Consider the following 14179-nt stretch of genomic DNA (forward strand, 5'->3'; position numbering starts at 1 on the left):
ACGGCGTTGGAGTTGACAGATGACAGCTGGGCTTGGAGGGAGCTTGGGTTGGCTCAAGTCAAGCTTGTCAAGTCGGGGCCTGAATATATTAAAAGAAATTCCTGATGCAGATGCAGAAAAAAGTTCCAAAATTTGTGAACACTGCTTTTGACTTTCCACTAAGAAAATGTGAGAAGTCAAAGTGTTTTATGGGTTTTTAAGTGATTTTTTTTTATTGTTTTGTTTAAATAAAACAGGGTTTGCATATAGAAATCTGCAAAGTGTGCCTTACATTTATGCTCTTCTGTGGATCCCATTTTAAATTTGTGTAGATAAACCACCTGTAAATTTTCTTCTACTTTAATATTTGTCCTTCATCTAGACTAAAATCCCAATAAAATACCTAAAAATTTGTGGTAGAAATGTTGAAATTGCCAGGTATTCATATTTTTGCAAGACTTCAGTCATGTGTGAAAGCCAATTTTCGTTGGTTACCAAGTCAACAGGCACGTCAAGCCATAAACCCAAGGTCCGTTTATGATATTGGTTCAGAATTAACTTTTCTTGTCATGTTGTTGCTCAGTTTCTCTTCCTCTACCCATTTCCTCCCTCAGAGGGAGTCACAGGCTTGAAAGAGCTGGCCTTCCTCAGAGACCTGGCCGAGCAGAATTCCGTCAAGTATGGCGTTGACCGAGCGTTTGAACGGGAGCGCGCCTCGCCCGGATCGGCCGGAGCCCCAATGATGCCGGTGGTAAAGGGCAGCATGATGGTGCTGAACCAGCTGAGCAACCTGGAAACATCAGTGGGACGCTTCTACATCAACCTGCCCAACCGCATGATTGACTTGGTGCGCTTCAGCTTGCCCTACGCCGACCCCATGGGAGACGGTGAGTAGTGGGGACCGGCTTGGGAGAAAGGGAAAACTCCAGCAAGCATCCATCTCATACTTGACCATTTAAATATAGAAATGAATCAGTCCGGATTTAATTGGTCCATATCAAGTATAGCTGCAGCTAATGATTCTTTTAGTAATCAGTTGTTCTAATATTATGATGGTTAATCAATCATCAGATAAACATAGCAAAACTGGAACATTCTCCTGATGTTTCATTCAACCACTTAAACCTTTTAATAGAATATAAGAAATGCCTTTAAGTATGCAAATTTAAAAAAAATATATTCGTTTTCAAATGAGAAAATGAACATTTTATTACCTAAAATACAAAAAGCATTTCTTTAGTGAACCCTTGATCATTTGTAGCCAAAGATGCATCTACAGCTAAAAAATTAACAATTAGTAATTAGATTGCAACAAATTCAATCTTAAATTAAAAATTAAATGAACAAAATCTGACTTTAAAAGTGCAGCTGGTACCTTAAAGAGGCAGGATTTTTACATCCAACAGAAAATTATAAACATCTTCATTCCAGCACTAAAGCATGTCTTCCATTATCAGTGCATAAATAGAGCAAAAATGTGATTATTATGCCAAAAAAGTTATACATTTTCAGTTTTTTGTGTTGACTAAATTGAACAACATAATGTTCTATGAGTATATTGTTACCTGAATAAAGCAAAGACTGATCAGAAAGAAATTCAGTGTTACCTCCACGGTAAAACTTTACAGTCGGCCATATTTGACCAGATTGTTGGCAGAATACATTGTAAATGCAGCCTTGAGAATTTTGTGCTTTTTCTGTTTTGCTGCCAAATCATGCTGCATTTGATTTATGGTGCCCCTGCTTTCCCCCACATACACACATTAAAGCACAGCTGTTAAGTGTGTAAAAAAACTAACTTTAAAACCACCTTTTATACCAGTAACATAATCTCACACATGGAAAAATATGCCTGCAGTTCTCCAACAGTGAGCTACAGGGATGTTTTTACCTCTGGACATGCTGCTCATGATTTAAGAAAAACTCACCAGTCTTGTCCCAAATTCTGTTGCATAAAAATGTTTTAAGTAGTGCCTTTCTTCATGTTTTGCAGTTGTTTTGCAATATGTAAAAATTAGTATGCATCTGCTTCACTTCAGTGAAGAGCGGTTATGGAAAATGAAGAACGGTTATGGAAAAGGGGCCTCTGTGATGCTTTATATTATTAAGTCAGAGAAACAGGAAGTCATGGTTTAGTCATTAAAATCTCCTGGACCCCTCCCCTGACTAAATTACAAAAGAAAAGAATAGATTACAAATGCTTCACCAAGTTGTACTCAAATGAAAGTTTGGGTTTCAGTGTGAAAATATTCTACTTCAGTAAAATCTGAATTTATTTTAAGATACATTACTCATCTGTTCTAGCTGTAAATGTGTGGAGAATGACATGTCTTTGCTTTTAAAAACCTGTTTTAAAACTACAAATTAGCATAACAGAAACCTTTATTTGCTGTTAAAAATGTCTCAAAATGTGACATAATTTTTACCATATCTGAGCCTTTTGGGCTGTTTGGGACAATAGAAAATGGTATCCATCTTGCAGGCAGGAAGCTGAGGTTTGGATTTCAGCTTCCTTCCTATCCATGTGTTGTTCCCTTGGGCAAGGCACGTAAATCTAATTTAACTGTGTTCATGTAAATGAATGTGGCTCGTGTGTAAAACTTCAGGTGTTTGGTATGACTATAAAACCATTTCTTTTTCTCAAACTATAACAATATTGCTTGATGACTGGTAAATTGTGATGTGTTTCAACATGGAAAAGAGCAGCTAGAATAGAAATGTCTTTTGAAGACTGACAAGCTGCCTCATGTGCCTGTTTGCATCTCCCCCAGGCTTCATCATGACTGTGAGCCGGCCCTGTTACTTCGGTAACCTGCTCCTCGGTGTGGTCGGAGTGGATGTGAACCTGGCTTACATCCTCGAGGATGTCACCTACTACCAAGACTCGCTGGCTTCTTATACATTTCTCATCGACAACAAAGGTACATAGAGGCACATGCAGCAAAATCACGTCTGAATCATCCAGAATGTTGAGTCAATCTTTATGTCCAACTCTTTCAAACATGTCTGCTTGGCAGACATGTGAAACATTAGTGAGGTTTTTATTAGATAGCACTTATTGCTTTCAGTGTAGTTAGGAAGCTTTTAGTGTGGTACATTCACTGATATGAAGAAGTTTGAAATTTTTTGTTTCTCATTACTGCCGGTTAGTTTTCAGAACTAACAAAGCAGAAAATCTGGGCACCATATGATCTCCTAATGGATTTCTGTTTGTACTCATTGACTATTTAAGTAAAAACATAGAACAAATACAGTTCCACTGTTTTAATCTTGCGTTTGATCTTGAAAGGTTACACCCTGATGCATCCATCTTTGACCAGACCATACCTAATGGCAGAGCCGCCCCTGCATACTGATATTATCCACTACGAGAACATCCCAGGATTCCCTGTTGTCCGACTCAACATCCTCAGGTGAGAGAATATCAACAACTATTTGAAAAGTGACAAAGAGAGCAGTAGCTCAAATTGCTCAAGGCATGGCTATACAAGTAGGAAGATTTTGGGTCAAATTTTTACACTAATCTTTTGATTGACTGTTCTGTTTGTGCAGCCTCCCTTTAGGCAGTCAGATCATTGCTGTGCCTGTCAACTCTTCCCTTTCCTGGCACACAAACCGGCTGAGGGACAACAGCAAAGATGCATATAATGTCAGCTATGCCTGGAAACTGGTAGGTTTTCAGTCGGTGTGTGGTCCAACAACCACTGAAAACACATCCGATTTATCCATGTTTGCCTCCACATCTGAAGTACATTATTGTCACTGCACTGCTCTCTAAAGTCTTGCCAAGATTTATGCGCTCATCCTTCACAGTCTTAAATTACTTTTAGTGTTACAAAACCCATTAAGCCCCAACACCCAGAACCTGCCTGAATCTGGGTTGAATGTTTGGAACAAATTGCAACAGGACGGCCACATCACCATGACACCACTCTGGGACTTTCTTCTTCCTAACATTTAGATGTTTTGGCAGAAGCAGAAGAATCATCTTTAATTTCAGCATGTCACTTTTGCTTTTTTTAAAGTGCTTTCTGATATTTGGGTTATTATTTCCAAACAAGAACAAGCATTCAAACAAGTCACATTTGACATGAGTTTGGCAGGGCTGCAGGGGTTTTAATGGGCTTTCCAGAGCCAGAACATCACTGAACCTGCCTACAAAAACATCATTTGAGAAGAGAGTTTTGTTTCCCACACAGGTCGCCCTGTTTTACTCTGCTAATAATATCCAGGTGGATTGAGATGCAGATTTATTTGAAGAGATGGTTTTGAGAACAGTTTGGATTTTTATGACACTTATGTTACTGCCTGATTTTAAGTAACATATGCAGCGATAGACGAACAATGAAGGGTTAATTTAAGATCTGTTTTTGAAAGGGACACATTTATGCTGTCCTGCAGCCATAAATCTCTGGCACTGTAAAGTTGAGCTTGTCTTTAAAACAGGAATGCTGAACACAAGGATTTTGAAGCTTCATATTTATTTGGAAGTATAAGTAGTTGCTCCCCTGGGTATGTTAAGATACAAAGTAGAGAGTCTCCAAAATTATCTTAATTTTCAAAATTGGCTTTTATGTTTTTTTCAGCTCTCAAACAGTTTGCAATTTTTGCTTATTTTTACCTCCATTTCACTTAGCTATTACTTATCAGTTGTTTAAATATTTGTATGTTTATATGCAAATGTTCACACTTTAGGATTTAACTGTATATTGTTTTCTAGAGATTTTACAGTCCACCTTTGTTTCACTGATTGTGGTTCTAAACTCCTCAAATTTGACTTGTGACTTGTGAGCAACCAAAAATAAATTGCAGTGACCTTCTAATTGATCTTTATGGAAGTCACATGGTTAATTTTTTTACCTTTAGAAAATGTTGCTTTCTCATGGTAGGAAATATAGATTATAGAAAATGCATGAAACATTCCCAAGTTGGGTACATATTGATGCGTGATCACAAAAAGATCAAAATTTAAAACTGGTCTTGAGAAATACAGTTGTGTTTTTAGACTTTCACCTTTTTTAAATGATCAACTACATAAATGTATTTATATGTTGATTATGTTTAAATGAAATCTTTTATTTTATATTTGCAACATCATGATCTTCATTTTTACCAAACCTCAGTTGTTTACTTACTGAGAATCCATTAAATAACTAATTCAGAGCCCATCTTAAATTAGGGTTTGAAATGAAACGTGTGGTTTTCTTAAATGGTTCAGATGTAAAACAAAGTTCACATCTGTTGTTTAATATCTTTGATAGATGTGAAATATTACTAACAGTACTTTAAATAATCTGTATCTAGTGCAGAATAATTACTGGTACTTTATCTACTGAGAAGTGCTGATTCAAATTAGTTTAAATGTTATATAAAAAAAAACAAATGTAAATTAGCCTTTCATCTCATTACCCAACTTCAACTTTGTGCTATTTTTATGATTTATACAAAAAACGGATAATAAAACTCAACAAGATAAATGTAGTTTGTTTAAATATTTAGGTGTCATAAAAGCAGATGGGTAAATTGAGAAATCTAAGCCTGGAAAAGTATTGAGTTGTCAAATAGAACTCTGGATATCTTGAATTGCAAAATAATTCATCTTGTACGTCAGATGCAGGAAGATTTTTCAAATAAAGAAATTGTTCATACCAAAGTGTAACTTTTTCTCTATGTCGTAGACTTCCATTTTTTGGTCCATTTCTTTAAAAGGGTGTTATAGAATCAAAAATCATGTTACACAACTTGTTTTCAATTTGTTTTTATCAAGACATTCAAAAGAGAATGTCTTTTGACTGTCATTGGGTATGTCCAACTAGACTCATTTATGGTAACAAAGGAGTCATAAAAGCATCCAATAAGCTCTCCTCTCTTTTCCTTCAGGTCCAGGACACATCATTTATTCTGTGCATCGTGTACATCCAGCCGGAGATCCCAGTGAAGCAGCTGAAGAACCTGAACACGGCGCCCAGCTCGAAGCTGCTGTACCATCGCTTAGACCTGCTGGGCCAACCCAGCTCCTGCCTGCACTTCAAGCAGCTCGCCACTGTTGGTACGGACAACTATAAATTAAACAGACCTTTATTATAAACTTACTTAGCTCTAATGCTACTGTTCTTCTGCCTATTTCCCAGAATCTCCCACAGTGATGCTGTCTGCTGGTAGCTTCTCCTCTCCATATGAACATCTCAGTCAGCCAGAGACGAAGCGCATGGTGGAGCACTACACGGCCTACCTCAGTGATAACACCAGGCTTATTGCCAACCCAGGCCTCAAGGTACACAAGCCTTTGAAACACACAACATTCACACATAAAGAGGTCATTTGTTTACCTAACGAACACATGGTTCACCTCCAGCCTGAGGTTGGACTGGAGGCCTTTTTATATCTCTTCCTCCTGTTATGACACTTGTATCCTAAAGTTCTGCTTAACGTTTTCATGTTTTGTGGAGGATTGTGCTTTAATAGGTGTTTTTGGCCAACTTTGTTTTTAAATAATTCTGCAGGTAAAATGTCAGAAGTCGTAAACATGTCCTGCAACTTTAAGAGGACGGGGATAAACTCCCACAAAGGTTTTGGCATTCTGTGTGCATTCCTTTCCTGGGGGGAGTTGGAAGACCAAAGCTGAGTCTCAGTGCAGATTCCCAGGCCAGTCTTAAAGACCCCCTCCAGTGACCTCATCACCCCTTTCAAACTCAGAGGTTTGTCTCAGAATGGTTCTGAGATGGGATTTTTCTAGGCTTAGCGATTAATCAGTCAGATTTATTTCCCCTATTGCCACCTCATGAATGGATTTTCTTTTTTAGTCATTTTGTTCTCAAGCCAAACATTGCAAAAAGTTTTCACAACTTGCATTCAAGACAAAAACAAACAAAATGAATCCAAGTTTCTTCAACTCCTGCTGTTTCTCTCCATCCTCTCTCATCTTTCATCCCTCCTTCTTTTCCCCTCCACAGTCCTCTGTCAGGAACGAGGTTATGGCAACCAGTCATGTTACGGATGAGTGGATGACACTAATGGAAATGAGTAGCCTCAACTGCTACATTGTGCGGCGTTACATAGCAACGCCCAGCGGGGTGCTCCGGATTTACCCAGGATCGCTGATGGACAAAGCGTTCGACCCGACCCGCAGACAATGGTGAGGTTTACTTTGGTGTGTTTGAAAAGGAGGTCAAGATGACATTAAAGATGTTTGGAGTTTTGTTTTTGGGCTGCGAATGGCGATCCAGAATAATTCTGGAGTTTGCTCCTGTTAAAGAGAAACAAATGTGTGACATCCATAGCTTCAGTCTGGTAAAGTTACTCTTATGAAGTTTGAACTGCTTTTTTTTCTAATATTAAATCAGTTACTATCAAATTTATGTTTTCTGAATAACTCACGTCAGCACATTACTAATGTGGGTTTTTATATGGATGTAATATCAATTTTAAAGTTCGCAACTTTACAGGAATTAACCGTAACAAAACAAGAACATGTACAAAGTGCTCAAAAACATTTCATTACACTATTAAAATGCATAAAAAGTCAAAACGTTTTCCAAAAAAAGCACACCTTTCTTTAAAGTTATGTTTGTTTGGAAATAACATGTAGAGAACCTCGTAGCCGAAATTCTGACCAGAGAATTTTAATTCAAAACAGCAGCCACTTAAAATTATATGAAAGTCACGGTAATTATCTGTTCATTTGCATTTATAGCAATTTTATCCTAGAATGTCAAATGCACAGCACACAATGTTCTGTACCCATGATAAAATACAGATAATAAGGGAAAAACTATTGTCATTGAATTACTAGTACTGCTAGCTAGCCTCACAAAAATGAGCAAATCCAATGTTTCAACTAAAACACAGTCAACCTAAATGTGACATAATTATTTACTCATGTGATCAAATTTTCTAAGAAACACAATTTTTTGTTCTCAGTACTTCTAAACCATTATCAACATTATTCAAAATAAATAGTCAAAACCTCTCTGCATGTAGTAAATCTATATATGGATCTCACTTTGTGAACGTTATTACGGAAGTAGCTGTTGTTTCCTTTGATTTTTCATGGGTAACCCTCTGTGTGTGTCGTACAGGTACCAGCATGCTGTGGCTAACCCAGGCCTCATCACCTTCACCGGTCCCTACCTGGATGTTGGCGGCGCAGGATACGTCGTCACTATCAGCCACACCATTCATGCCTCCAGGTGAAATGAAATGATTATAGATTAATATAAGTGAATGGAATGTCTGGTCTCTTTCCTCTAGCTTTATGGGAGTCACCCCTATTAAGTGTTTAATTATTGACCATTATGTTTAAGCCTTTTTCGTTTCTGCTCAATAGAGCCACTGTTGTGAAGGAAGATACCATAATCAGCAAGAATTTTATCCTGAGGGTCATTTCATTGAGAAATGACCCTCTCTGAAAATAGAAAATAATTTGGCACAAATGAGAAGATACTGAGACTGATTCTTTCATTGCTTTTCAATGAGTAAAATTCTGTTAAATTATCAATAATTCTTCTCTTGTAAAGTACAATCAGGCAAAACAGTGTATTACTACACAATAGTAGGAGGAAAAAGGAGAGAAATGGAAATATGTCGGGTCGCTGGTGCAGAAGAGATTGAAAATGTCTAGAAAGAGTCCTGGGCAGAGATTAGAATGTTTATTTCTACGTCAGTGAGCCTAAAATACAACAGCGCATCATGCCCACCGGGTTTCTTACAGCGCCACAATCCAAACTGTTTATCACAGGCCCTTCAGGTATTCTGGATAGAAATAAACACACAGTTTAAGGGTGTGTGATAAGGCAGGGTTATGTTTTGTTGTTGAATTGGTCAGTGAGTGTAACAAACACTGTTGGTCTGAGACAGATTTCAAAATTACAAGTTTTTTTGGTGTTTAATTTAGCCTTGTTTTACAGAGATCTGTATAAAAGTTGGACTACTTGTGGGATAGTTTAGAGAATTTAAATTTTCCCAGCTTTAGGTTTTTTTTGTTTTGTTTTTTTTCTTTCAACATGACTCATTTTTCTCTGTTTTTCTGCTCTGCCTGCAGCTCTCAGATGGCCCCTGGGTATGCAGTTGCAGTGATGGGTATAGACTTTACTCTTCGCTACTTCTATAAGGTCCTGCTGGATCTGCTGCCCATCTGCAACCAGGATAAAGGCCATAAGATCAGGTAGGAAGAGGGTAGATTTTTCACCCGTCCTTGCAGATAATTCCCCCCCTTTGCTTCCCCTGGAAGTCTTTGCAAGCTTACAACATTCATGTTTCACTGGGGAAGAACAAAAGTTGCTGAGAGACAGAGAAGAGAACAGAAAGCAGGAAGAAGAAATAAGCTGATTATCAGCAGTCCTGAGGGAGTCCTGCATCAGTACCCCATAACTTTATTCATCTTCTTCCTTTTGATCTCTCATCCACAACCATTTCTCTGTACTCCCCAACTCTCCAGCCAATCCCCCTGTTCTTTTTTGATTTTATAAGCCATGTAAAACAGCTTTAGTTTTTAAGGGAGTTGCAACAGGAAGAAGCTGCATATGGCAAAATATTTGCGAAGCAGTCAGAAGTAGAATAGAGCCAAAACATTCAGTTAAAAGAAGGCTGTTGTTGGACGGAAAGAGAGGAAATTGTATCTTGTATTCCATTTGAAGTTGTTACTTATACTTGTTCTGTAATTCAGGTGTTTTATAATGGAAGACAGAGGATACCTGGTTGCTCACCCAACCCTCATTGACCCAAAGGGTCACGCCCCAGCAGAACAACAGCACATCACTCACAAGGTAAAAGGTTGAGATGTTTATTAAGTTAGTTTCAATTAGGCAGGCCTTTGTACTTACAGAGTACACAAAAACAGTTAAACCACTTTAAAGATAGAATGTTCTACTTTCAATAACTTGATGGTCACAAACATCTGAGGTCTCTTCAGTGGTCTGGTACAGCTGTCTGTCCTACCTTACCTAATTTTCCTGCATACATTCCAAATGTTTTCAGTTTTTGACCAATGAGCCGCAACACATCCATTCAGAATAATCCGAGTAAAAGTGTCATTACCCACATAAACAAAATGTGTCCTGTGCATAAGTTGTCCAGCTGCTGTTCCAAACTTTGATTACATATCATCCACATCTAGTATTGAATTCCTATTTCTATACAGAGGACTCTTAAGATGACTAATTTGCTTTAAAATGCAGATTATGCAACATTTACTTCACATTTTCAGCACTTTCAGAATTAGGGTCTATAAAATATATTTACTGTTTAAATTAAGATGAAGTTACCTATCTAGGCAAAGCAACTCATACCAAATTATCTTCCATCGTTGCAATGTCCTTATATTTAATTTATTATAGAGCAAAATGACTGTTTCAGTTATCTAGTTAGAGCCACTTTCTTATTGTAATCTCTGTAAAAACTGCCTTTCACGTTTGGGTATTAAATCAGGGAAACAAAATAAATGAACAAACTGCAATTAAAGTATATAAAGATTTTTATTTTGCAAAGAGCAACAAATATGCAATTATAAATTAATATTCTCCTTGTTTGTTGTTTTTGTGTTTTATTTTAGGAGCCACTCGTGGCCAATGACATCCTGAATCATCCAAACTTTGTCAAGAAAAATCTTTGCAACAGCTTCAGTGACCGAACAGTGCAGCGCTTCTACAAGTTCAACACCAGCATAGTGGTAAGCCAGAAACCAATGGATCAGAGGACGTCTCCGAAAAACAGTTCTAAACCATCATGCAGTAATGCACTGCCATCTTGTGGTGGTATTCTGTACTGCAAATTTTACTACTCCCAATTCTAAACCATATTTCTTTAAAAATAAGTCAAATCTGATTAGAGTTAACTGACCGAATTAAAAAGCATATTGAGACATAAATGGTGAACTGGTTGGATGACATATACTTTCTCTCTTCCTCACTCAGGGAGACCTCACCAACCTCGTCCATGGCAGCCATTGCTCCAAGTATCGCCTGACTAGAATCCCTGGCACCAATGCATTTGCCGGCATTGTCAATGAGACGTGTGACTCGCTGGCTTTCTGCGCCTGCAGCACGGTGGACCGCCTCTGCCTCAACTGCCACAGGTGGTTGCTGGTAGAAAATTATTTTTCTTTAGAAAAAAGAATAAAATAGTGGTTTATTTAAGTTTTTCAAGGTTATGTAGCAACTAAAATATAGTTCGCAGGCAGAAGAAATGTCCTGCCGAAAGATGTATGTTTAAGCACATGTTTATTAAAACTCTAAAGGAAAATGATAATATCCTTTATTTACTCTGAAGCTGATTGGTCTGCTTCCTTATGCAGGATGGAGCAGAATGAGTGTGAGTGTCCATGTGAGTGCCCTCTGGATGTCAATGAGTGCACAGGCAATCTCACCAATGCTGAGAACAGGTCAGTCACACAAATGAATCAAGTCTTACTGCTACAGGTCCAAACACAAGTTTGCTTTATGAATGACAACAGAGAAAGTGAGAAACAGATGAGAGTTTGGTGATGAAACCGAATGCTGAACAAGCGGCTTGGAACCTGCAGAGTAATTTGGACTCAGGATTGGGTGTGAAGGTAAAGCAGTGGGAGTCCAGAAGAGAGCGCAATAACCATTCGGGAAGACGAGGGGAGAAATCCACAGAGTATTGAGATGACTCATTAGAGGAGCTCTAATCATGTCTCAGTATTGCAACAGGAATTTTCACAATTCACTGTAAATTAACACAAAAACTGGCTTTAAAGAAACACTAACTACTCTCTGTCCCATGTTATGTTTTCTTTCTGTATTAAGGTCTCTGATTAGATGTTTACATACACTCATAATTCACATTGTTATACTTTAATGATTGGATTTAATGATAACGCTGTTTATTTTGTTAGTGATTGAGAATTATTCTACTTCAAATCTTAATATATTGTTAAGCAAACTGCAATTAAAGTTTATTCTACTTCATTCTACTATGACTCATATTTACAGACAGGCTCAAATACATTCATACTCCCACAAATGTATTGAGGAAATACTCATTTTTAACTTGCACTTTGGTCAGACGCTTAATGAGCCATAAAATATCATTCTGAATGTAATTTAAGATTAAATTACATTCAATCTTAAATTACATTTAATTGAATCTTAAATTAACTCTGAACTTTTATCCATCTAAAAGTGTTATCCCTTCATCCCTACAGAAGACTTTGCTTATAATATTTGCATTATATATGAAATACATTGTATAGATGAATGTTTTTGGGGTTTTCTCGTCCTCCTCTCTGTTTAACTCACTGCCTTACCAGTTTTCCTCTCTGCGTCTGTCACTCTGCATCTGTCCATCATTCTCTGTCTATCATTCTTGTTGTTTCACCCACCTCCTTTCATCAGCCATCAGCTGCCTGTGACAGCACGTCAATGTCTCAGATCCCTGCTTTATGTAATTAGCATTTTCACTGTCAGCTTGACTCGCTGTGCTTTAACAGACTTCATATGATCACGTTTATTCCCTCCTGTTGCAAGTTTCATTCCCAGATTTGAATGGCTCCTTTGTTTTTTGTGTTTTTTCCATTTTACTGTAACCAATAGAAGTGTCCCTTTTTGTGTTTTTGTCTTCTTCATCCTGTTGATTTGTTATACAGGAATCCCAGCTGTGAGGTGCATCAAGAACCAGTCAGCCTGAATGTGATTGACCCCGGTCTGCACGACACCCTGCCGCAGTGCATCAACACCCGCTGCAGCCAGAGATACTCTAGCAGGTGCACACGCTCTCTACACTTCTTTAATATGCATATATTTGTATTGTAACCTGCAAGTCGAAAGAGCAAGAAATACGATGCAACACCTTTGTTGGCAGTTTTTTTCAGTGATTTTGTGATCTCTGTACCTCTGTACAGGGTCAGTATAAAAATGCTACCCTAATAAAATTATTTATTATACGGTGGACCCCTAGTATTTGCAAGACACCGTGATCCCCTCTGAAATGGAAAATTTAATACTTCAAACACCAACTATACCTTAATATGCTTTGATATACACAATGAAAACTGTTTTAGAATAACCACTAAGCTAACTTCTTTCCACTCTTAAGTTACAGTCAATCAGCACCAAGAAAAATAACTGGTGGTATGGCATTGGCTGCTTTGAAAACATCAGTCAGTTTCAGCTTACCAATCTAAAATTTCTTTTGAATATTTATTCAGATATTCTGTATATGAAAAAAAACTGAAAAATTCAATCTTCTTTGAATAACTTGCAGTTACATTTGCAGAAAAATGCAAAATAAGTGAATCCATGGATACTGAACCACAAATAGGCAGAGGCTCACTTTATGTCACAATAAAACATTAACAATAATTTTGTTTGAATATCTGACCTACGTTCAGGTCCGTGCTTGGTAGTTGATGCTGTGTTCTCAGGTTTATGAGATCATAATGACTCTTCCAAACATCTCTTGTTACATGAAGTCCTATAGTGAAACTGGCATTACTGCCTGGTTATAGAATCCTACACTTGGCATAGAAGAAAATCCCGAGAATGAAGATAATAATTCCTTTTATTATATGCACAGTACATTCACGTTTATATTCTTGTTCTAATCTCTGAATGCCGCTCTGTTTCAGTGACTGTTTCGGTGTGCTGGACTGTGAGTGGTGCATGGTGGACAGCGACGGTAAGACCCACCTGGACAAGCCGTACTGCGCCCTGCAGAAGGAGTGTTTTGGAGGCATCGTTGGAGCAAAGAGTCCATATGCAGATAGTCTGGGTCTTATGGGTGAGTTAAAGAAACCCTGGAAATCAACACAAAGTAGAAGAAAATGCACAACCTACAAAAATACAACAAGAACACATTTGCTTTGAAATAGCAGCTTTCTAATCATGTAATTTATGGACTGTTATTCTTTTTTTTTTTTTCCCTGAAAAATGTGTGTACATGTTTTCTCAACAGCTTTGGCTGCCAGCCTTGCGTTGAATAATCTTTCACACGTATGATAGAGCAGAAATAATGTATAAAAATGTACCAGCATCACAGCAGGGGTTTGAATCTCAGCATAAATAGTTTGATTTTGTCTCTTCTTCAGGCTTTTGGAAGGTTTTTAACTGATCCTTTTAAAAAATAGAAATATCCTTCACTGTCTTCCAGAGGTGATGTTCAGGTGTGACTGCAGGATCAAGAGGTTCACACAAAAATTTCAAAATAACTAACAATAACACTGATAATATATTTTACAACATAA

At 37.6% G+C, this 14179-nt stretch overlaps 1 protein-coding gene across 1 annotated transcript in view; it reads left to right on the top strand.

The window, feature by feature from the left end:
- cachd1 (cache domain containing 1) overlaps positions 1-14179 on the top strand; it is a 73969-nt gene that overhangs the window by 53418 nt on the left and 6372 nt on the right. The window contains exons 9-23 of the mRNA XM_055054290.1: positions 594-866; positions 2751-2900; positions 3269-3392; positions 3532-3649; positions 5860-6028; positions 6111-6253; positions 6933-7114; positions 8058-8168; positions 9020-9142; positions 9644-9743; positions 10529-10645; positions 10890-11050; positions 11270-11356; positions 12584-12700; positions 13565-13716. Of these exons, the coding sequence (XP_054910265.1) occupies positions 594-866; positions 2751-2900; positions 3269-3392; positions 3532-3649; positions 5860-6028; positions 6111-6253; positions 6933-7114; positions 8058-8168; positions 9020-9142; positions 9644-9743; positions 10529-10645; positions 10890-11050; positions 11270-11356; positions 12584-12700; positions 13565-13716 (2127 nt within the window). The remainder of the gene's footprint in view (positions 1-593; positions 867-2750; positions 2901-3268; positions 3393-3531; positions 3650-5859; positions 6029-6110; positions 6254-6932; positions 7115-8057; positions 8169-9019; positions 9143-9643; positions 9744-10528; positions 10646-10889; positions 11051-11269; positions 11357-12583; positions 12701-13564; positions 13717-14179) is intronic.

Source organism: Poeciliopsis prolifica, unplaced genomic scaffold (assembly GCF_027474105.1).
Source record: "Poeciliopsis prolifica strain line A6 unplaced genomic scaffold, Auburn_PproV2 SCAFFOLD002, whole genome shotgun sequence".
NCBI lineage: Eukaryota > Metazoa > Chordata > Actinopteri > Cyprinodontiformes > Poeciliidae > Poeciliopsis > Poeciliopsis prolifica.